The sequence below is a fragment of the Amphiprion ocellaris genome, chromosome 10 (assembly GCF_022539595.1).
Source record: "Amphiprion ocellaris isolate individual 3 ecotype Okinawa chromosome 10, ASM2253959v1, whole genome shotgun sequence".
Classification (NCBI taxonomy): Eukaryota; Metazoa; Chordata; class Actinopteri; family Pomacentridae; genus Amphiprion; species Amphiprion ocellaris.
The window spans coordinates 7,060,325-7,084,619 of NC_072775.1; the positions used below are offsets into that span (position 1 = coordinate 7,060,325).

The 24,295-nt window shown below is 39.4% G+C and overlaps 1 protein-coding gene and 1 long non-coding RNA gene across 4 annotated transcripts; one reads left to right on the forward strand and one right to left on the reverse strand.

Annotated features, from left to right (window-relative positions):
• Nucleotides 1-4,943: 4,943 nt before the first annotated feature.
• On the reverse strand, nt 4,944-8,828 carry LOC118469168 (uncharacterized). Of its 2 annotated transcripts, XR_004846001.2 has the most exons (3): nt 8,327-8,828; nt 8,012-8,074; nt 4,944-7,921 (listed from the first exon to the last, which is right to left on the reverse strand). It is a non-coding gene; the product is annotated as an uncharacterized LOC118469168 (long non-coding RNA). The 2 variants fall into 2 exon arrangements; XR_008603113.1 differs by having other exon boundaries at nt 8,012-8,828.
• LOC111584970 (nucleolar protein 9) lies at nt 8,558-19,666 on the forward strand. 2 transcript variants are annotated; one of them, XM_023294343.3, is made up of 12 exons: nt 8,558-8,638; nt 9,270-9,559; nt 10,354-10,590; nt 10,675-10,896; nt 12,897-13,004; nt 16,987-17,128; nt 17,213-17,405; nt 17,491-17,631; nt 17,776-17,895; nt 18,047-18,259; nt 18,368-18,473; nt 19,436-19,666. In XM_023294343.3, the coding sequence occupies exons 2-12, from the start codon at nt 9,331-9,333 to the stop codon at nt 19,588-19,590; spliced, it is 1,866 nt and encodes a 621-aa protein (XP_023150111.2). In that variant the 5' UTR covers nt 8,558-8,638; nt 9,270-9,330; the 3' UTR covers nt 19,591-19,666. The 2 variants fall into 2 exon arrangements, with proteins under 2 accessions (XP_023150111.2, XP_054870858.1); XM_055014883.1 differs by lacking the exon at nt 8,558-8,638 and adding an exon at nt 8,810-8,958.
• Nucleotides 19,667-24,295: the final 4,629 nt, after the last annotated feature.

The following is a 24,295-nucleotide window of genomic DNA, read 5'->3' on the forward strand; positions in this document are numbered from 1 at the left end:
CCTCTGGAGATCATGAATTTTACTACATTTCATTGCAGTGAAATCAGTGAAAGTGAACATTTGTGCTCATTGTGGCATAAAGGACAAGCTGGGGTCTATCAAAGCCAGTATAGGTCTCATCCTCTGGGGGTCATGATTGTCCGAGCAATTTTTTACAACAATCCATCCAATCATTTTTGAGATATTTCATTCTAGGGCAAAGCTGTGGTCTGAATTTTCCATCAAAAGAGTTACTAGCGTGGCTAAAACCGCTGTAGTATACAACATGGTATGCAAATACAATGACGAGAGCTGACTACATTACCGACCATATTTGTATTGTATGCGTTGGTGTGTTTTGTGCCCTGGGTGCCTGAAATCCGCAGTCTGTCAAACCAGGAGGAGAAACTGTTGTTCATTCTGGTGGTGTTGGATTTAATACCACATTATCTTCTGTTGCACAGCAGGGGATGGGGGGGGTCAAGTAGTCTGGGTCAGAGATGGAGAAAACACAAGTAAGCTGGAAAAAAATCTACAGAAAACACACAAACAGCGACAAAAAAGGACACCACCAAAAGTAGCATGAGGCACAAACAACTCTTTGAATATGTGAGGAATATGAGTTTCATATTTTGTCCAAGGGTTTACTGTGAATCAATAATTCATTTGAGTTTTCAATCACTGACCAAGAATCGCTGTCGGGTATTCAAATGGGCCTGTAATGGCTTACACAATAAAGGAACAGAGCTGTTATTACTTACACCTGTACTTTCCCCACCATTACAAAGGTCTGCATTGAAAATGGCCTACTTTGAAACAAAGCCCATAAATTAATAAGACAGCCTGGAGGAATTGATTCATAAATTTAGCCACAGTATCATTTGTTAAAATGTTTTTTTATGAGAATTGTTGCTTAGAGCCATACATTAGATTTTGTCAGGACTATTTGTATTTTGAAAAATGCGGACCATTTACCAGTCTTATTGTTGATGCTGCTGGCTTGACGCTGGCATGATAAATGGCACGGACAACATTTGCGGCTTCTGCAGAGCGGTGGGCGTGAGAGGAAACATAAAGGTGACTCGGGTTCGCTGAATATCTGAGTATAACAGATGGGATCGGGTCCTGGCTCTCACACTGTATGTGGGAAACCAAACAGCCAACAGCGGGCCAACGGAAACTTCCTGACTGCAGGAGACATATTAGGATTTGAAAGAAAAGTGCACTTTGGGTTTTAGAAAATTAGACTAAGAACCACCAGTGAAATATACTGTAAGAAAAAAAATAGCTGAAGTTAATTGTGTGTGAAAACAAGTATGCAGATTTTTATCTCTGCAAACATACAGTGCAGTAGGATTGTCTCTGAGTGCAGGAGTGTCAGTGAGAATATTTTTGGTATGTGCTGTATTGACATGTCTCTGTTAAATAATGACCAAGTTCCACTGACCTTTATGCTTATCTATGAGGCTCAGGCAAGCACAACAAAGCCACTGCACATAGAACTCATACTTTGTCTTTCATATGAACAAAAAGGGAAAAAAATTAATACACATTCTATATGCCTCTGATGCAGGAGGAATTCAGTGCCACACTTTTGTCTTCTGTGTGTGAAATATTTCGTTCAAAGGTTAAAAGATGAATCAATATACTCTCTGACATGGGTAACAAACATTTTGAATTTTGATCTGTAGAAATAGGCTGTTGGAGAAACAATCAGGGTTCAACTGTTTTTAGTTTTCAGTTTCCCCCAGGATGTCAGAGTTTATGCTAAGATTTAGTCTTCAGCTGTAACTTCACATACAATGGAGAGACAGGCTGTTTAGTTTCATCATCATATTTGTTTAGGTATTTTAAAAAAAATAATAATATTGAATTAAAAGGCATTCAACAAAAACAGCTATGCTTACTGGGGAGATGGGGAAATGGCTCGCCAGAAATCATCCATCACAATAAAACTCCAAGTCTTTTTATAGTGTGTTTTTTGTACAATTTAACTAAGAAAATAAAATGTATTAATTAGAAATATATAATGGTGCTGGAAGGTGGATTTTTGTTTTTTTACACTGAATTTTTATTTATTTATTTTTTTGTTTGTTTTGGTGAGGCTAACAGTTCCCCTGTGCTCCCTCTTATCACATCTTGCTAGGCTACGCTATCAGTCACTTAGCTCCATATTGGCAAGAAAGAAATTAAAAAAAAAGATTTTCCACCACAAAAAACACAGCTTAGCTTTTCATAACAATAATAATTATTATTTTACAAATAAGCCAATTTTAGAGGTGCTGGTAGATGGATTTGTTCATTTGGAAAGGCTAGCTGTTTTAGCATTTTTCCAGACAGTAAGCTAACGTCTCCTGTGTGTAGCTTCATATTTAATGGAACGCCAGTTTGGTTTTTAATTTTTTAATTTTACTATTTTCTTATACAGTCTATGGTCGCTTCACATTTAACAGACAGACTGTTTGCCGGCTTAGCATAAAGGCTGAGAACAAGGGGAAACTGTTGGCCAAAACAAACAACTTTTTTTCCTAATTAGTTTTTTTGTACAAAAGCAGCTAGTGCAGATGTATTACATTTGGAAAGGCTAGCTGTCACCCCCCTCTCACCCTCCCCTCTCACTAGAAATAGCTTGGCTTAGCATAAAGACTGAGAACAGGAAATAACTCTTTTTTTCTAATTAGTTTTTTGTGAGTAGATGTTCTGGTAGACAGATTTGTTACTTATGAAAAGGCCAGCTGCTGCCAGTCTTCATGCTAGGCTAAGCTACTGGATGTAACTTCAAATCTAATAGACAGACGGACTGTTTGTTGGCTAGCATAAGCAAGTTTAATATAAAGCCTGGAAACAGGGAAAAAAGCTATACAAAAGTACAAAAACATACAATAACTAGAAGTAACAAGATGCAATGTGCTAATTAGCAAGCTATAGAGATGCTGGTACACAGATTTCTTTAAAGTTTTAGACCGGCTAGTTTCTCCGCTCCCAGGCTTCATGCAGGCCTGATAGCAGATGGGTGTAACTTCCCATCTCTCACTGAGGAAACATTTCCCAGCATAACTCCTTTAATACCAGATTTGTTGATACCATTCAAGAATTAATGCAGTGTTTGTTTCCAGAAGCAATTGAAATATCAGAAGTTAAAGCATTCCATACACACTATTTCACAAAAATTAATTATGGTTTGTGACAAAGAGGGAAGTTTTATCATCATCTCTCACATAAAAAAAATGTTCATTTGAACAAGTGGTGGGAGTGAAAGATTTAACATTCGGATTTTTGCTTTAGTTCTGATTCATACGACTCATAACAATGTTCAGTCTGTGACATCAGGAGCTGTGTGTGTTTTACAATGGTGCAATTGCAGAGCTCATTCACAGTTTGCAGAGCCGGGGGCTGATTCATGCGCTGCTGCAGTTGCTCTGGAGATGAACACAAACAGACAAAGCCAACAGAAGCCTTGGTGGTGAACAAATGATTTATCTGAAGCTCTGCCTCTCTGCTCTTGTATACTGTACAGATTGTAAGGTCCCGTCAGGCAAATGTGCAATTTGTAATATTGTCCTAGTCTATAGAAGTAGCACTGACTTGACACTGGTGCTGGATTGGGGAGAAGCGAAGACAGTAAATAGTCTGCATTTATACACTGAATTGCCACAAAGTTAAAACCACCGACAGGCGAAGAGAATAATATTTATCATCTCATTACAATGCAATGCTCGGGTCCTGGCATTCATGTGGATGTCACTTTGAAGCATAGCATTCCTTTAAACAAGTCAGCGCGCCCTGACACACCTCAAAAACTGCACAGGAACTGCTCCAAGAACTAAACACAAAGAACAACTACGGTGAGTCTGTATGCATGAGGACATTTGGACCTGATGTTGGCAGATGTGGATGTCTGAATCACATTTCAAGAAAATGCAATATTTGTCGAGATGGTGCATTAAAACATAAATGTTAGCTTCAAGGAAAAGTTAATGGGTCAGAAAAGTCTTAAGGATTCATCCTCTGGACAACATGAACACCTGTATAAAAGTCTACATCAACCTATTACATAATTCTTGCCTCAAATTAATGCGCGTTAGTAAACTGGCCAACTGCCAATATCACCTCAAAAGCAGAGCCACATAGCACAGCTGAAAACTTATAAATATCATCCGCTTCTTTTTTCCTTCCATCTCCCCCTTTTTGTAGATCTAATAAATCAGTTTGACATAGATACACCTGAGAATCATGTACAGATAGAGTTTTACGGGTATTTCACCCTTTTCTAGGCATTTACCTGTGGAAACTATTACGTATTATGCATTTCCAAATTTCTGATTAAAAATGACATCTCCACTTGCCTCACCTCTGATTCATTGAACCGCATGCCCAAATATATATGGTTGCCAAGGGTATGTCACTTCCCAATGGAAGCACATTGATGTCATCATGACAATCTGCACTGGTAAGCAAGTATGACCTCTTTGATAGGGGTTGCTTTGATTTCAAAAACTGTCAATGGAATTGTATGCGATCCAAAGGTGGAAAGTAACTAAGTACATTTATTCAAGTATTCTACACAAATTGGAGATACTAGTGCTTTTCTTAAATATTATCATTTTGTGCTACTCCACAACATTTCAGAGGGAAATATTGCTTCTATGCCACTACATTTATTTGACAGTTTCAGTTACTTTTATGATGAAGTTTTTATGTGGTGGATAATATAACAAGCTTATAAAATACAGCACTCTGTTGAGGAGGAAACCAGTGGAATCCAGCCTTTTTAGGCGTTTTATGAAAAGCAGTGTGAAGTCTGGATCACATTTCAGATGTCTGAGCTGTAAAATGCTCAAATAAACAGTGATTGTTTTCTCTAAACTCCTTACATGGAGTAATTTCAATAAACATTTAAAAGATCAGATGTCTCACTGAAAATCAAAGATGAAAGAAAAATGTCCAAAAACTGAAAAAAAAGATTTGTGTATTAGAGCTTTATTTTTTCTATTTTCTTCTCCCATTAAACACCTGACAAGCCCTCAGACATATCTGCTGGATCTGTATGTAGAACCGCATATAAATTAGTTCAGAATAGCTCCACATGCAGTAACATGCTGCATTCTTAATAATCTAATAATGTCATACACAATATATGAGTCAGAGGGACCAAACTACTACTTTGACTTTAATACTTTAACTACAGACTATTGCTAATGCTCATGTACTTTTACTGAAATGGGCTTATTTATGTAGCACTTTTACCTGTAATGGGGTATTTTTACATTGCTGTATTTCGTAAAGAACAGGAATGCATCATCCTCGACTGGTGCGACTCCACCAATAAAACTATCAGGCTGAGAAAGAAAACATAAGTAGGAAGACAGTATATACAAAAAGGCCTCGAAATACAAAAATAGCAGTAGGATGCAGCTATTCTACCTGAGAATAGAACCAAAAGAGACAGATATATCCATCTATCTCTATATAAAACACAACATTTAATAAAGCTTTTTCATTCAGCAAGCTTACAACACAAGCCTTTCCTTCCCTTTGAATATATCCTGCATTCATTCATTAAAAATATGAATAAAACAAGTGCTGATGGCCTTCAGTGGGCTTATAAATTGAAAATAATGTTGACTATTCTGTACTGAATATGCAAGTAGAACCCACCAAGGTTCTTATGCGTTGTGGGTGGAGGAGGTTTAAGGTCTCTGACGTCAAAAAGCTGTGATTAAGTTACAAATCATCTGTGTTAAAGTTGATGTTACAGCTTCTGTCTCTTTCTGACTGATTCACATGCCTCAAGTCTGCATCTCCCATCGCCCACAGAGAGGCGATCCTCAGTCATGAATCATTCTATCAGCGAAGGAACCATGCTGCCATCTGCTGGTTTCAACCAAGAATGACATTGTTAGTCGTGATTTAGTGGCTTTGAACAACACCCCTTTTTGTGTAGCCTGTACTTCACATATCTAACCATTCAGAGCCACGTCACTGTTAATTATACAGCACATTTAAAACAATTGACACTGAGCTAAAGTGGTTTCCAGCAGAGAAACAAGACTGGTGTTGCAAATTTATCCCACAAGTTTAAATATTAAGGTCAAAACCCTGCAAGACTGTATGAATTTAATTGAGTAATTTCTATATTATAAAATGCAAAGTGACATGAGTAAATTATATATTCAGGTTAACACCCTACTATATCATTTATGTGAATTAACCTAAACAATTTAAACATTACACCAAAACCACTACAATATTATGTAATACAATGAACCTGACTGAAACGCTAAGGTTACGAACCTACAATATTATATCCACTCTTAAAAAATTACCCAACTAATCTAAAAATTCAAGACCTACAAAATTATACATGGAAAATCCAATGGATCCCAAGATTTCAGATGAGCACTATAGTTGTGACGGCGAGGATGAAGAGCTCTCTTTCAACAGGAACAAACCTTCAGCAAAACCACGCTGAGGGAGAGTGGACATCTGGCTCGACCTGTTGGGGTGAGGGTAAAGGAGGGAGAGAAAAGAGAAAGCAAGGATAAACAAACAGACAACAAACACTGGACAGATTGGTGACACCAGGAACCACAGATCAGACTTGTGCTGCTTCAGAGCCTGATAAACCTGCAGAGAGGTACAGAGACAGAAAGGACAAAGCACAAACTATCAGACAGAGAAGGTAAGGCTGATAAAATGCAACAGCACATAGAAATCCGTGGAGGAAATGACAAGAATCACAGGAAACTCGAGCATAAACAAATTAATACAACCGTATGAACAGGTCAGCCAAAGCAGAGCATATTGGCAAATATTAAAAAAGAGGCATGTGGCATCTGACTTTTCTCAATATAAAAACACAGGTAACTTGAATAAAGAAGCAAAGTAAGAGTGGGTCAAATGCCAATACGGACTTGTTTATTATAACCAGGGTCACTTAAATTAAAAATTGTATGGTTTTGCTGCAGGGGAGTGGTGGATCAATCAGCAAGCCAATGCACTGAGACTGTGCTAGCAGTGAATAACCAAAACCACACACACAATAAACCTAATTTCCAACAGAAAAACACCCAAACCTTAAATCATGGCACCACAAACCAAACAGCCCACTTCAGCTACTCCTACAACTGGAGGTCGACACCAGTCTGCAGCACTAAAAACAGCTTGGTAGGTTGAGCAGCTAATCTGACAAGTACTAGAAATAAGATAATGTAAAGAAAATAATGTAAAATGAAAAGCAATCAGCACTTATAACAATACAAATTAATGTTTCGTTATCACAAGTGAAAACACAGCTCAATATCATGGAGATACTCTCATTTCTTGCTGCTGCCAGCACTAGTTCTGTACTTTAATGACCATTAAGAAAAGAAACACCAAATTATTATTACAGACCTCTACATTAATCTAACAATTAAAACAACACTAGTTAAAACACAGAGTCTGCTTGGCTTACCAGAAAAAGCTGCACACATGAGGGATCCCAGGAGGCAGTATGAAGCTAACACGCCTGTGCTATAGTGATGTCATGCGCAAAACATGCGGCTCTAAGAGCTAATGCTTTGTAGCGAATCAGAAGAGCCGACTCCCAACTTTTTTCATGAAGTATGGAGTTGAACACTGTCCTTGCAGAAACCATGTTATTGCATCCTAGGTTTAAGAAGCTTGCTTTCAGTGACAACAGAGCTGTTGATGAGACACTCCAGCAAAATGTACCCCTAGCATCCAACCACCTCCACCACTAGAGGGCCCAGTGGAGGAGGACCAACAAACTTCTGCTGTGTGGAGGCTCTTTGATGAAAGAGCTACAGGACATGATGATAGGAGAAATCCTACAGCTGATGCTGTAATGGAGGTGAGATCATATCTTGAGGAGCCCCTCATCCAATGAGCAGATGACCCACTGAGCTGGTGGCAGGCCAAGGCCTCAGTCTTCCCCCACCTGGTGAAGGTGATGGAGGATAGAATGTGTATTGTGGCAACTTCTGTTCCATCTGAGAGAATCTCCTCAAAAAATAGGGCAGATACTCACCGAAAGAAGAAATGGTATCGGCCCATCCAAGCTTTGAACACAGAGTTTGGTTCTGTTTCTGTTCTGTGGGGTTTTGTACAGTGTTTTGTTCATTTGTTTTTTGTGCAAAAAAAAAAAGTTTGATTAAAAAAATCAAACAAAAGTAAGAATGCCTGCTTTTTAAACACAACAAATGCGCAAAATGAGGCAATTATGCGGGTTCTCTTAAAAATAATACTAAAGTAGGAATCGTTTGGGAGCCGAAAGAGCCAGTAGTTCTTTAGGAGCCGTGCCAAAAGAACTTCCCATCACTCCTGCGCTACCTGCTCCTCTTACCTTGTTCTTCTCACCTGGATTGGCCACATGGTTGCCTGGGTCCTAGTGTCCCTCTTTTACAAGCAAATAGAGCAAAAGAGAAAACTAAATAAAACCACTCAGGAACAGCAGGAGGACAAAAATAAACCAGGTGTGAACTTGACTATGGCGGCTAGCCATGTAAAGAAAGGCGAGACTTTAAATTTTATGTCAGATGTTCTGTTTTCTACAGTCCGTCCAGCTTCTGAGCAACTTTTCAGAAGGCGCGCATCAATTCGACGTCATCACTACGCGTCAACAACACACCGCCTCTGCCCGGTGAACACATTTCACGTGAGTTGAACACTGTTGCTATCCGTAATTCCCGTGTTTATCAGTTCATAATTAGTGCGGGATAAGATTAAAGTATCATTAAACTGTTCTGTGCCAAACAGCGTCTGTCTGTGTCGACAAATATCAAGATAAAATGGCAAATTAGCCTCCTTAAATTACAGTCTTGTGTGTCTTTTAGCCGAACTTCATGTAAGAAATATACTGATTTAATTTGTCATCGCTTATCGGGACCATGTTGACCTTGTAGACCACAATTTTCGACATGATCTGAATCATTGGTTGCCGGAAGTAAATTTGGTAGCATGTATCTCACCGAACAGGTAAAGATCCTTTATGTACATACAGTTTTCAATCTGAGCTCCACTAATGTTTAACTAGACCACGAGGGAGGGACGTGCAGATCGAAAGTACAATAATCAATACTGGGATACTTGTGCTTGTACATACGTGTAGCCTTTTTTATTTATTACAACGTATTAATAACAGAAGTAGGGTTTGCTCTAACTTCAACTTCTTATTTTCAGTTTCATTGATAGTATTCGTTACACTGCTGATGAACACATGCTGGTTAGTGATTCAGTTATCCTAATTATTGCTTTCATCTGCATGTTGCATCTCTTCTCTATTTTAGGCAAAAGATCAAACTGAACAACACATCCTACCTGTAACTCGCTTGTTTTAAACTTCAAAACATGCTGGCAAAAACGGAGGAAAGGAAGCAGCAGAAAGCCGGAGGAAAGAAGAGGAAGCACCCGGGTGAAGATGGAGGAAGAAGAGAAGAGAGGAAGAGGAAGGGAGGTGAGGAAGGAAACACGGGTCAGGGAGATGGAGGCAAGAAGCGCCTGGATGCCCTCAGTGTGGGCTATTTCCGCAGAGTCGGAGAAAGACTGAGCGAAGGCTTTGAAGACAGTGAAGAAAGAGGTGAGAAGAATTGTTTTTCTGGAGATCTAAGTAGAGGACAGGACTGGAAGTAAAAAAAAACTGTTGAGAATGTGCAGGAGAACATTATAATATGTGTTAGAACAAAAATCTGGGCTTTTGGACTGCATGATATGAGGAAAAGAAAGTCATATTGCTAATTAATATCAATCTAGAATTAACATTGAGAGCTAAAACAGTCAGATCAGTAATATAGAATGAACCAGCAACTATTTTGAACAGTAAATGTGGAGTCATTTATCATTTGCTTACTACAGCAACAGTAAGTAGTGTTATCATTTTTCTTTGGCTGTTCAGACCCACAAATCTTTCCAGGAGGTTAAAGCTCCATTGGGGGTTATACGGTTAAAACATAATCATCATTTGCCATTCAAATAATGTTAAAAATCTAAAAAAAAATACCAATATCAGTTTCAAATAATATCAAACTCTACCTTTTCCATTAGTCGATTGTTTGGCGAGATGATATGTTGTTAGACTTTCACATATTTTAGTCATGCTTGAGTCAGTGACTTTTGCTTCCACTGACAGCTTCCACATTCAAAGTGTTAGTTTAAATGAGCTATCATAGTGCTGAGTCAAATGCAACCATCCCTTATCTTCTTGTCGTCACATACTGGTTTGACATGATTCCACATATTGCAGACTTATTGCATCATTTACCTAAAATGTAACAGACAGGTTATGCTGCGTTAATGTGTCCAACTTCATTAAACTTCTATTTAGAACTCCAGCTGCTGTCATCTCTGTTGATACTCTCTTAATATCGTCCACAGAAATGTTTGTGGAGAATGTCCTCACGGAAGTTAAGGGTAAAGCGACTCTGGTGGCGATGGACCGGACAGGAAGCATCACTCTGCAGCGGCTGCTTCCGCTGTCCAGCCCCGACCAGGTGGGCGAGGTGTTGGCTGAACTGGGTGGAGAATCGGGCTCAGAGTTCAAGGCGGTTTGTTGTGACCGGTGTGGAGGCCATGTGGTGGAGAGTGGAGTCAGACAGATATCCAGGTGGACAGGTGAGCATGTATGAGTGTTAGTATGCTTTACAGTCAAAACAAGGCCTGCTCAAATTTAACTCTGTGTGTCTTGTTAATTTTCAGAATCATCACAGAAAGATCCATCTGCTGCCACAGAAGAAGAAGGGGAGGAGGAGGAGGAGGAGAGCTGTGGGACGTTGGAGGCCCAGGTGTTGTCTTTAAGTCAGATTGTGAGAGACAACTGCACAGAATTCATCAAACATGCTCACGGCTCGCATGTGGTCCGAACACTTTTGCACGTGCTGGGAGGCTGTCTGGGACCACCGCGAACTGAGGCTCGTCCAGGTGAACACACATAAACACAGTGGTTTTCTAGTTCAGCATAATCACTGTTGTTTGGCCTATTTCCAATTCAGTAAGGAGAAATCAATTAGAAGTGTTTAATAATGTTTTTTCACCCATGTAGCAAACATAGGGCCAGTTTTTGGCCATTAGATTCCAGTGATGTGAAGCAGCTTTATTAAGCATAGACTAGGGATAGACAGATTGTCAGCCTGACCGATTATCATGGCCGATACTTGGCATTTTCCCTATTATTGGTATTGTTATTTTAATTGGCCGATTATCAATAAATTAAATGCGCTACTTCAGGCCTGATGCAGCCACCTCACTCTTGCTGTCGTCATGCAGAAATGTCTCTCAAGCAGAGAGTGCAAAAACTAGGCAAGAAAGACAAGCTGTTGCTACAAACTAGGAAATTAGCGTCTCTCAGCTAGCAGTTAAGTTAGAAGGCAGCCACCGGTTACCCTGAAACAGAGTCTGGAGAAGAGTTGTTAATAATACGTTCTCTGGACCTTAGTCTATCTATCAAAAGTGATACAACAGTGAAAGATTAAGATAACAGGAGAACAACAGACAAAAAACCCCAAACTGATCAGTCTCAGTGGATTCTACATAAACAGAGGAGAGTGTCCTAATTTAATCACTTCTATTTACATTTTGCATACTCATTTATAGTCATCCTTATTAATGAAGAAAGCTAAGTGTGAGTGACAGGTTTTCTGGTGTGACATGCTGTTGAAACATCACATTTATTGCATATCGGCCACACATACTGGTTATCGACCTTGGAAAACCCATCTTGATTGATCCCTGGCGTAGACTAGAGCCAGTAAAAGCAACTTTCAGTTGAATTTCTTTGGATATTATAGAAATCAATGAACGCATGCAGAGGAGGTTGACTTTGTCTTCAAAAACAGACTGACCATTTTGAAATCATATTTCATGAACAGCGGCCAGGGATGCATGGTGACATCAAAATACTGAATGTGCAGGTTTTGACAGGAAAGCAGAGGTTACAGAGAGAGTGGAAAACAGCAGGAAGCAACAGAAATTCAGACAGAGAGGTGTAATGTTTTCAGCATAGTTCAATTCTGTTTTATTTATATAGCACCAGTTTGCAGTGCAAGTCATTTTAGGGCATTAATATCAAGACCTTGCATTATCATATAGATGGGAATCAAATGAATCAAACTATTTTCTTTGAGGAACCACTGGATGCCATTTGGTTCTGCAAACTTACAAAACTCAAAGTCCACGCCAAAGGGTTTTTTTTTCTCTCCTGCAGAAACTCTGCTCTTTACCCACCTGAAACACATTGTTTGAAGTCCAGGCTTTTCTTTTATTACTTCAGTTTACATCACCATGTAACACATTTGCATATCACCTGTCTAGCGGCTGGTTTGGTCCTCAAACAAAGAATGAGAAGCTTCCTCGCAGTCCGCTGTTATTTCCCCACTAGGGTTGCTCTAAAATATCTAAATGTTTTCAAGAGGGCTTACAAGTGGCAACGTATGGTTCAGAAATGTACAGAAAAATAACGTTTTTTGAGCAATAAAGCAATCAAACATGTACTAGTAGACCCAAAGATAGTCATGGACCCATGAATGACTGTAGTAACATCTATTTATTGTTTGTGTGCTAAGAACTGACTCAGTTATGGCCCAGACTACAAGTTTTGACGTACATTGATTCAATTGGCTGCTAACCATTTTAACATTTGATTAACTCCATGAGCAGTATTGCCAGTAGCTGACAATTACCACACAGGCAGAGAGAAAGCATTCTGAGTGGCTATTCATCCTAGAAAGTTCATGATTTTTTCACACTGGTCTGATTTTCTTTTTCTCCAAGAAATATAGGATGGAAATAAGGCCTTTGATCGGTTGGGTTTGTCAGTGCAGCTTCTGTTCGGCTGTGTCAGGACTTCTGCACCTATAGGCATGTTCAATTTGAGCCTGCGTTCTTGTCATCTTTTCTCTTTTGATATTCTTGTTTTTAACCAGGTACAAAGGAACGCAACACTGCTCCTCAGCTGACAGACTTTGAGATTCCCAACTCGTTTTGGTATGAGCTAAAAAACCTCACGGAGACCTTGATGGACAACATAAATCGTGAGTCATCTCTCATCGAACCCCAGCAGTTCATCCTCGCCACTGCCATGTCGAAGCTTTCTGAATGTAGACGAGCTTTTATCGACAGTCTCGGCACAAAGGCACAGCAGTGGAGTTCATATATGCTGCTGTTTATATTCTGTCTTAAATTGTTTGCTGTTGTCATGTACACGCTTTGCTTGTAATACTCAATACAATGCCTGGCCCCCCCCAAAAAATCGCCACCTGGATTTAACTAAGCAAATAAGTAAGAGCCTTCCATTGGATAATTACTGCAGTGATGAATATGTTTCAGCTGCAACATCATATTTAATCCTAGCTGATGCAGTGAGGAGCTTCTCATTTCTTAAACAACCATGTAGGAAGACATATCCTGTGGTCATGGAAAGGATGTTAATCTGCCTCAGAAGAGTCAAATTATTGGCCTGCATCAAGCAAAGAAAACAACTAAGGAGATTTCTGAAACTACTAAAATCAGGTTAACCCTTTAAAGGGCACGCATTGAAATACTTTGAAATTCAAAATTTCACCCCTAGAGTGTTATTGGAGGACATAAGACTTTTTTACTTTTGTGACATTTTTCAAAGTTTTGAATTTTCATGTTCATGATCATAGACACTTCTACATATGCAGATAAAGCCATTTTTAACCAGCAACACTAAACGTTAATTGGCTCGGTTACATGAGGAATTTAAAAAACAGATGACATAATCTCCATGTTACCGAATTGTGAATTAAGCAATGAAAATTATATTCAGGAATTGGCCCAACAAAATCCAGTTTATGAATCACAGTAAATCGCAGCAATCTTCCACAGTAAATAATCTGTAACATTATTAATCTCTTCACAACAGTTTGACATCAGAGTAATCCTCATAGCTCATCTGCATGATGGAGTGACCTGTTTACTGTAGTTAATGTTAGTCCAGCTGTTGGAAGCTGGAGCAGATGTCCACAAATACTGTCACAGCAACTTCATCAGTCCAGGAAATCTGTCTGTATTTCCTACCACCTCTAACATGTAGTTACACTGTAGAGCAGAGCATCGCTGATATGTTTGATCACTTTAGTTTGAATGTTTCAGAAGCTTGTAGCTGCTCTGTGCTTGACAGGCAATCAGATCCCAGCCTTGTTAGCATTTAAAATTCCTAGTTTAGCAGTAGCCTCAGGTAGCTAGCCAAACCGGACAGCTGGCAGACACCTTTTTATTCACATGATTAAAGTTAGCAGCTAGACAGCAGGAAGGTGCACTTGTTTCATGTGACCTTTACAGGCGGTCAGTAAAAACACATGTAACTCCATGTCATTATACAGTGAAAGGCTTCATTTTATACATCACATCTATAATACATTACTGTCTCTTGTCTTCTGCATTATAGGTTAAATATTTTGAACTGATTCCATTTTTATGAACAGTTTATCAGTTAATAGTCATCTGATTTTGATTATTTTGAACAACCTTTACCCTGTGTGGTCAGAAATGAAAGATAAAGGCCAAGCGACTTGTTTGTCTTATCAAGAAACAGATTTTTAAAGTTATTTTAAGTCATTTTACAGATGGGTGGGTGGATGGATGGATGGATGGATGGATGGATGGATGGATGAAACAGCAGAAGGTGCCTGAGATATATTTACAGAGGTGTGCAAAAATGGTAATATTTACAATTAAGTGCAAATTGGTGTTATCTACGATAAAAATAGAGTATTATAAGAGAGTACAGAATGCAATAAATAGTGTATTATGAAGTACAGAAGGTGCAATGTGAAAATCGAAACCCATAATAATGAGTAGGCGATAATAATGCTAATAATAATAATGAGTTTTTTATGGATCCTGCTGCTGTTTTAGCCGGCAGTTATTAAATAAACTCAGAGTAAAAGACCCCTACAAACAACTGGAAGCAACAAACTTAAACTTTGCTTCAGACAAAAAAAAAACCAAAAAAAAAAACCAACTTTGCCTCAGTTAACATTTGTCAAAAATCCGGATTACATTTTTTTTTTGTTGGTGAGTCTCATAATCTGATATCGTGGCTCGTGTCTGTCATCATGGTAGTTAAATTTTTTGAACATTTCAGTTCGTAATAGATGTGACATGGTAGAGTGAGAAATGAGTTTTGTGATTTTGGCAGCAAACTGTCTCTTTTGCTCTCTGTGCTATTTTTGCTCCAATATTGGTGCTGCGATGCGTTAAAAGGCTTCCCCAAATCGCTTCATAGAACTCAAAGTACATATTATGTGTGTGCCTATCTGTCATGTGACTGCATGCACTTCAGAGTTTAGCTGTGCTGAAGCTGTATGGAAACGTTATTAGGTCCATTCTAGTGAGATTACCATCGTGACTGTTGTGGATAAGTTACCATGGTGCTTATTCAGATATGAAGCCGACACATTCAAACGCTGTCAGATTAACCGAAAGGAATGCTTGTCTGAAAGGAGGCTTTAGTTCCATTATTTCAGGATTTCGCTTTATTTTTGATTCTATCTTCTTTCTAGTTCTCATTCCTGTCAGACGTCAGGAGTGCTGCCTTCCTCCTCTTGTGCTCTCCTGACTGCTCTGACATTTTTGCAGGAATTTGAAATCTCTTTAAGCCTGTTTAAACGCAAGTTAGAACTCAGCAGAGAATCACAGAGAAAGTTCCTGAGGGCAGCTTCTGTGAATAAAATGCTCTCTGGATGGTGTTTGTAATTTAAATGATAAATCCAACCTTGCAGTTTTAATACCAAAACAAAATGAAATAGTCAATAAATTAAGTCGCGGCAAGTACAGATGGTGCAGAGAAACCTTTTAGCAGAGCTCTCCTGGCAGAAATGAACATCATTTTGTCCACAGTCTATCCATTTATTAACATCGCCAGCCCAGATTTAAACTATAGGCTTTAGCAGACCATTAATCTGAGGGGAAGTGGTGGAATCTGGCACAGCAAAAGCCATTAAATCAAGTTTTCGAAGCATTATGAAATAAATTCAATTAAAATGAGAGAGTAAATACATTCTAAGTATGGGGTCTATAGTGCAACTTTAGTTTTATGTTTTGGGTTAGTAATTTTTTGAAAAATGTCAGTCTGAACTGAAATATCTGTCTAATTATCACTGCACAAATTTAGAGGACACACAATATCAGCCAAAACTTTGGACACACCTGCTCATTCAAAGACTTTTCTATATATTTAACACGTTAACTGGTTGAATTTCCAGGCTTCTAAATGTGTCTGAGACATTCGGTCGTGTTGGCAAACAGCGAAGAGCCCCCTTTGACCTCTGTATTAATGCACATTATGGCAGGAAGCCCTCAGCGAAGTAAAGAGAACTGACAGTCCATCATTCCTTTGAGACGTGAAAGTCAGTAAGTCTGGAGAATTTTCAAAAACTTTGACAGTTTGTTCAAGTTCAGTCAGATAAACAAAATCAAATGCGATGATGAAACTGCCTCTCATGAGGACCACCCTATGAAAGAAAGACAAAGAGTTCCCTCTGCTGCAGAGAAGTTCATTAGAGTTCGCAGCCTCAGAAATCACATCAGTGCTTCCCAGAGTTTAAGTAGCAGACACATCTCAACATCAACTGTTTGGAGGAGACTGTGTGAATCAGGGCTTCATGGTTGAACTGTTGCAAAAAAACACTACTGAGGGAGACCAAGTGTTGCAGTATTTTCAGTAAAATTAACTGTTGTTCAGAAAGAAACTCATCACAGTGGCATAGAAACTCTGTTGTTAACTGGCATTGTGGCAGTAAAGGCGGAGTATAAAGACACAATATTATGTTGAAGTAGTACGTCCCAGTTCTTTGCATACTGCATGCAATAGTACTCACTTTGTAGGGGCAGCTGCAGTATGTATTTTACGTACAATTTATGTGATTTGGAGTGCAGGGAGTGTGATTTGGTAATAAACCCTGAATGTACACACAGCTTTTATTTTGCTTGCCATAGGGCGCCTTTAAGCTGGCAAGAAATCTCAAAACGTCTCTCTTTTCCTTCTAGTGAGTGTGACAGATGCCGTCGCTAGCGCAGTGTTTCAGACCATGTTGACTGTGTGCAACAGAAAGCGACCCAAACTCTGCAAACAGCTCCTCAAACGCATCATGGAGTATCTGACGAGTCGCAACGCCGCTCCTGGAGTTAGGTAAGAGGTGGTGGTTCACTGGAACAGATTTTTAAGTACCTGTTTGTTGCATGAAGGCTTTGTTGTTTTTGCTTTTCCCTGCAGTCCACTTCTGGTCTTCCTGAAGGACCAGGCCTCCAGTCACCTCATAGAGACCATTATTCAGCTGTCCCCCAAGTCTCTTCTCCGGGACCTCTACAAGAACCACCTCAAGGGTCAGCTGGTGGACCTCGCCCTCCATCCCATCGCCAACTTCCCCATACAGAGGTTAACCGCAGCCTCAGCCAAATACAAACTGGTAGGTCACACCTTGTGTTCAGGCAGATGGGATAAATTATTTTGTAGCTGCTTGGAACTCCCTTCATGGTTCTTCTGCTGCACAGTTCCTGAGGCTGTTTGACGAGCTGGTCCAGGGCGTGGAGGCCATTTTGGCTGCGGGTCACATGGGTGTGATCGTCCAACTGGCAGAAAGCTGTGCAGAAAGTGAAGAGAAACAGAACGAGATGGTGCAGTGCCTCCTGTGTGTAAGTCTCAAAGAGTTGTTGTGTCTTAAATCAATACAACACCTCCTCCTCCTCCTCCTTTATGCCTGGAATTGATGGTGCACAACGACTACTTTATGCTTGATTGGTGGATAATGGAAGCCCTGCTGATTTGTTGCCTGCCAGGCTTTCCACTGCGCTGAGCCTGGCTCCCGACACGTCAACTGCCTCCCTCTCTTCATGTCCCTGCTCACCTATGAGGTGTATTACCACTCTGAAACAGCAGAGGGCAACATACAGACAGAGGTAAACAGCTGAGGGGAGTCTAGCCAAATCATTTGTGGCTGGCTTTTAATTGTAGTCCTGACATTTTAGTTGAATTAGCAGTCTAAAGAACCCTCTGAATATCACTTAGGTGGTGTTGGGTTAATTTTCTGGTCTTCTTGTTTGTTTGTAGGTCCCACTGACCTCCATCTGTTACCACGGCTCCCGGCTGGTCCAGGCGTTGGCGAAGTTCAAGGAGCGTTCACTCCTCCTCAGCAGCCTCCGAACTCTGACCCCCGCTGACCTCCTCACGCTGGCCTCTGACCCTGCAGGCAGCCACGTCCTCCAGGCCCTCATCACCACATCAAGCGACAAGGGCAGGGGCAAAATCCTCAAGAGGCTGGAGGTACATGTGATCATTTATTTTTTGTATTTACAGAATTTTAAAAAATGATGCAATGCATGTAAGATTAATCACAATTCTCTTGCCTCGTCACTTTTCTTGTCCTCCCAGGGTCAGTACGTCCAAATGGCCTGTTCACGGTTGGGCAGTCGGGTACTTGAAGCTGTGTGGAACAGCGCTTCAGTCAGTCAGAGGCAAAGCATCGCACAGGAACTAGGTAATCCGAGCAGCTTTCAGACGTTTGGCTGTTTTCCATTAATCTGATGCCAGTGTGTTGGGATCACGTCTGAATGAGCACCCTGCTTACTCTGACAAGGCTGGACCTGGCAACACTTCTTATCACTGTGAATTCAATACAACACAAGTCTGAACTGCAAGGGCTCACATGCAGATCAGCACACAAAAGTTCATACATCACATATACTTCAAGTTGTGTTAATCAAATGAGTGAAGGTTTTTTCCAAAGAATCGGAGAGCAGAAGACCCAGTTTGTGACCAAAATCACAAAACACCTCTTCCCATTCACCTTGCCTTACAATTTTACGTTCATTACAAACAGAAATGTCTGTAAACATAACACTGAATTGTGATGATGACAGACTGTTACAGGGTAATCAGACTCACCTATACAGAATGTAATCCAGGCATTAAAATGAGCTGGAGTTCAGTTTGTTGCTTCCAGCTGTTTGTAGGAGTCTTTCCTCAGAGTTTGCTTAATAGCTGCAACATCCATGTGAGCATCTCCAAAGCAGCACCAGAAGACATTTAAGTCATTACTTAGAATTATAAAGTATCCCTGACATGGAGAAACGATCTAACGGCAAGTAATGCTGTACTTTTCTTCACTTTAGAAAGGTGAGCTGCCACATACGGAGTCAAGATTTAAAAGTCGTACAGATGACAAATAATTTGTCAAATATCGCGTTTACCATGGCTTTCTTCATCACTGTGGTGTGTTTGTCTGAATGAATCCATGAAGAACAATAACATAAAAGTGATGTATGACTGTGTGACAGAATTCCATCACTAACAGATGGATGAAGCCAGAAATATTTATATTCAACGTCTGAAAAGCTCCACTGACAGAAGCTTTCACTCACATTTGTACAAAAGTCATTTCCTCTTCCTCTCTTTCCTATTCATGACTCTCCTCCATTCCTGTCTCTCTTCCTTTTCCAGTTCCAAGTGAAAGCCAGCTGAGGTCGGATCAGTTTGCTCGTCATGTATGGGCCAAATTCGCCCTCACTCACTTTGCACACAGAAGAGCCCACTGGCAGGAAATACAGACCGGCGAGTCCAAGAAGAGGAAGCTTTTCAGTGACATTCTTGAATGAAAAGTACATATTTGTATAATCCTTTAGAGGTAGTTTTTTTTTTCAGTGTAACTGAATAAAAAAAGGTCTGAAATGATCCCCTAATCGTGTGCTCATTTTAAGCTTTTCTAAAGACTATTTAGCTCTAAAGATATTTCTACTACTGAATGTAAGGAGCAGTTTGACCTGTAGGGGACACTGGAGGAGCATTTATTCAGAGGCTATGGCTTTTATTGAGTAGATCTCAACAGTTTGAGCATAACAGTCATTGGAACATTGACCCAAAAGTCACTACTGACATTATATCTGATTATTTGAATCTTTTTTTTCAGTATTTTCCTCTCTAGGTATGAATGAATAAAAATCACGTTAAAGCTAATAGAGTAATTAGGCTTCTGTCAAATATGTAAAAGCAGTTGTGGTCGATTTTACACATTTGTGAAAAAAGCTCATCTTTGAGAAACTCCCACCACTCTCCGAGGAGTCTGAAAATTACCTGAGTGTCGTTCAAGCTATAATCGATTTTTCAGCTCCTGTGAGCGAATGTGATGCTGCCTCACAATTCCTAAACAGAAACACAACAAATTCAGTCTCTTAGAAAATCGTTGTGCAGCTCAGCAGTGAGCTGCTTTTGTCGCAGGTTTGGAGGCTTGGAGACACATTTTTTGATAATAAATTGATTTGAAGAAGGAAAGCTTTTGTTTGGCAGGTGTCTCCTTGTGGAGAAGGAGCACAGGAGTGAGAAGCCACAATGCAAGACAACACTTGTCTTCAGTGTGGGGGAACAACAACAAAGAGCACCACACCTCGAGACTGTGTGTTCTGTTGACAGACTGGATGTGTGGACCTCCTTGTGGGGTTACCTCCAGGGGTCCAGTTCTGGTGCTTTTCATCTGTCTTGTGAAGTAAAGTAGTGGTGGAAGAATATTTGTGCAATACTTCTGTCACTGAAGTGCTCTTTTAACCTCCTAGGACCTGGCCTTCACAGATGTGGATGTCTTTTTTTTTTTTTTAAGAGCGTATTATTATTATTAAATGTATATTATTATTATTATTATTATTATTATTATTATTATTATTATTATTATTATTATTATTATTATTATTATTATTATTATTATTATTATATACATTTAATATTAATACAATATAAACATAATAATCAGATATTAGATATTATCCAAATATTATATTTCTTGGTTACTCCTTAATCCCAAATATAATGCAAGCCCAACCAAAGCTTGGATCTTAAGAGGTTAAGAAGCATTTTTACATTTTTTTTTTGCACAAGGTTACTTTTGTAATGTTGAATTTAAAAAATTCAATTTTGATCCCTAAATTTCCCCCCGTGGTTCTTGCACTAAAGTATAGAGACTACTGTGTAGAAAATGGTCTATTCCAGTCCTCCATTCTAGTTTTACTGAGGCAATGCACACAAGTATAAACATGAATACATACTTAAAGTACCAAACATCAACATACTTGTTATGCAGAATAATGTGTATTATATCAATGGATTATGACTACTGATGCGTTAATGTGTTTATCATTTTAATGAGGGAAGCGTGCTTTAACTGCTTTATGTAGTTTATTTGCCAGTGTCCTTTGGGGATCAATAAAATTTGATCTTAATCTAATAGTCAGGTACTGCAAAACTTTCCAGCTATAATGTGTGGTGATTTATTTGTTGATTATATATTATATAATTAATCTAAGTATGCAAAGCAATTACTAATTCACAACTGAATATAGAGTAGTATAAAGTACAAATTTTGCCTACAAAGTGGAAAAACATGGAAATACTCAAGTAAAGTACAAGTACTCCAAAAGTGTATTTGAGTAAATGTACTTTGTTGTTTTACAGCACTGAAATAAAGGCATTTAATCATATTATATCTTGTAGTACAGGACATTAACATCAAAATGCAGACACCAAAAAGCATGAGTTAATGTGTTCCATTTAATGAAACCACTGAAGTGTCTCTATTTTTCTGTTTTCACTCAGTAATGAGAACCAACCATCACTAGACTAGGACTGGACCATCAATTGGTTTGCTACTGAGCAATATTTAATGAATCAGTACAACCAAAAAACACATCATTAAGTTTCATTTGTGGTGCTTGAAGTCTTAGAAAATCTCTGTCATATGCTGAAGTCTCCAAAAGAAGAGTCTTGTTTTTTGATGACCCCTCTGATCTTTCCTCTTTCAGAACAGAAAGCCAAATTGCCAACTGTGCACATATTTTTCATAATCCAAAGGCCAGATTGCCTTGAAGTTTGCACAGTATGTTCATGCTGAAAGATCAAAAGGGCCTTTTTCACAGATCCAGTGTAGGATGTGGTACCACTGTGTGTGCTGTTGCATTTCTTTTAAAGCCTGAGCACATTGTGAAGTTTGGGTTTGTTTAGAGAGACTTTATTCATTTGGATCAAACAACTGTACCTCCAAAAACAAAAAGGGTTGTTTGATGTAAATATTCATGTTTTTCATGGTGTTTTAAAGATGCACTCTACCCTTTTTCTTTTTTACACATTGTTAGCATGTTTTCAATGAATGAAAATTTTTGATACACAGACATGATTTATGTGCTGGTTTTATCACTAACCAGAACGGGGCAATAGAGGACTACTATTAATACTTTTCTAGTCTTCATCCATGTCTGGGAAACTGACTGTAAACGTATGCACTGTAACAAATTTCCCTGCAAAATTAGAGTAAATACTGGCCGCTGTGGTCACCATTATTTTACTTTGTCACAATTGTAATTTACCTTTATGATTAATCCATCACTCCTGGTTTCAACACCCTATTTTAACTTGAACTCATTGTTCCTGATGTCCGCAGAGTTCACTTCAATAACAAACATCAAACAAGTATTTTTAAAAAATGATTATCAGTGGGTGTGTTACTGAAAACTAGTAATTAGGTACTTCTCTCAAACACAGATTAACTCCTTTACCAATTACTGCATATAAATGTAAATAGTTTCAAGGGAAAGAAATGTTACTTTGAAATGTCTGCTCCAATTCATCAATTTAAACAGACACAGTTGTATTACTTTAATGTTGTTGTGACACAGCGTGAGACTAGACAACTGTGAAATTTGCCACTGAACCCTTGGTGCTCCCTCCAGAGGAGAGCCTGGCATCCAGAGGTGCACAGGTGGAGCTATGACAGAACCTGGCAGCAGTGGACTTTCAGGCATTTGGAGATCTGCACAGAAGCCATGGAGAGAGTGATGGAGGGCGGAGAACGAGGATAAACCGATGTCTAGCCAACAACTGTTTGTCTGCTGTTATCTATTAATGGGCCATTTCTGCACACAAGACATGTCGGGAATGTAGTGGAATTACAGCAATGCATTATTCCCAACACGGATGATTATGCTGCAGACCCTCAGCAATCATTAATCTGTATGAATAAATGAACTTGCCACAGTCTTGGCATAGCAGCAGAGCCCCTTTCAGTTATGTGACACCACAAAATATGTGGTACACAGATGCAACTCCAGTGCTATTGATCTGTATGTAATTGTCACTCTATATCAAAAAAGCCAGATACTGGCTTTTTTTGCCAATAACCGATATGCTGATATTGTCTAATTCTCAATTTCCGATTGCGATATCAACCCATACCGATATATGTGGGCTTGGAAATAATTCTAAACCACAAACATATTGTTAGTCAGGCACAGCAAACTTGTTACTGCAGCCACATTTGTTTACATGCTTCAGGACGCAGTTTGATGATGTACCGGTAAATGCTGGCGCTATCCAAGCATTATTTCATCGGTTTTCATGATAGGCAAAAAAACCCCGATAACGATATTGACCGATATTACATTTTTATGTCAATATGGGCCGATATTATTGGACATCCCTAATCAAAGAGCAAAGAAAACAATGTAAACATTCATTCCTCACAAAAATGTTCAGATATTTCTTTAAAAAAATGTCATTTCAGGTATCTGCTTGGTCCAGTTGTGTTTTCGAAAGACATTTATTTTACTCGATGCACTGCACAGCACATCAATACTAATCTTATAATGGCATCTTGTTATAGTCTTGCCATGTTTTGCAGAACACATGGCTTTCCCATCACCTTTTGACCTGCTATTAATCCACATTACTGGAAACGTGAGGAGCATTGTGTGAAGAATTCAGCCCGTAATGAGGTTGATTTGTGCCTTCTTCTTCTTCAATCTGCTGCTACAATCAGCCGGCCTCATGCTTCACTGTCGTCTTCTGGCTTTGACCAAAACAGTTTTAATTACATATGCGTCACGCAGAGCGTGATATTCAGACTATGCTGTCTCATTCTCGCTCCCTTTTGTTGTTGGGTTATTATAGCTCTGTGCATGTGTAATCGGCTCTGTGCACTCATGAGACAAAGCAGAGGAACAATGACCTTTTAGCTGCAATGAGCCATTGCTCCTTGAAAACAAATCACATGGATTCCCGAGAGAATCAGCGATGCTTCCTTCCACTGCCGCTCAGCGTCTGGCCACACCAGTGTGTGGTCATCTCTGCAGCCATGCTCCGTCCCCAGCTACCAACATTAGCTCGTTGCTTACCAGCTTACACCCACACCTCAGGAAAAATATGCATCTCATTAGTTATGCACAGCGCTCACTGAAAAGTCTTTCTTTGGTGTAAAGTGAGGAGTAAGTTCGACAGGCTTTCACTGGCGCACAGTAGGTGGCTTTTCGTCTTTCAAGCTCCCTC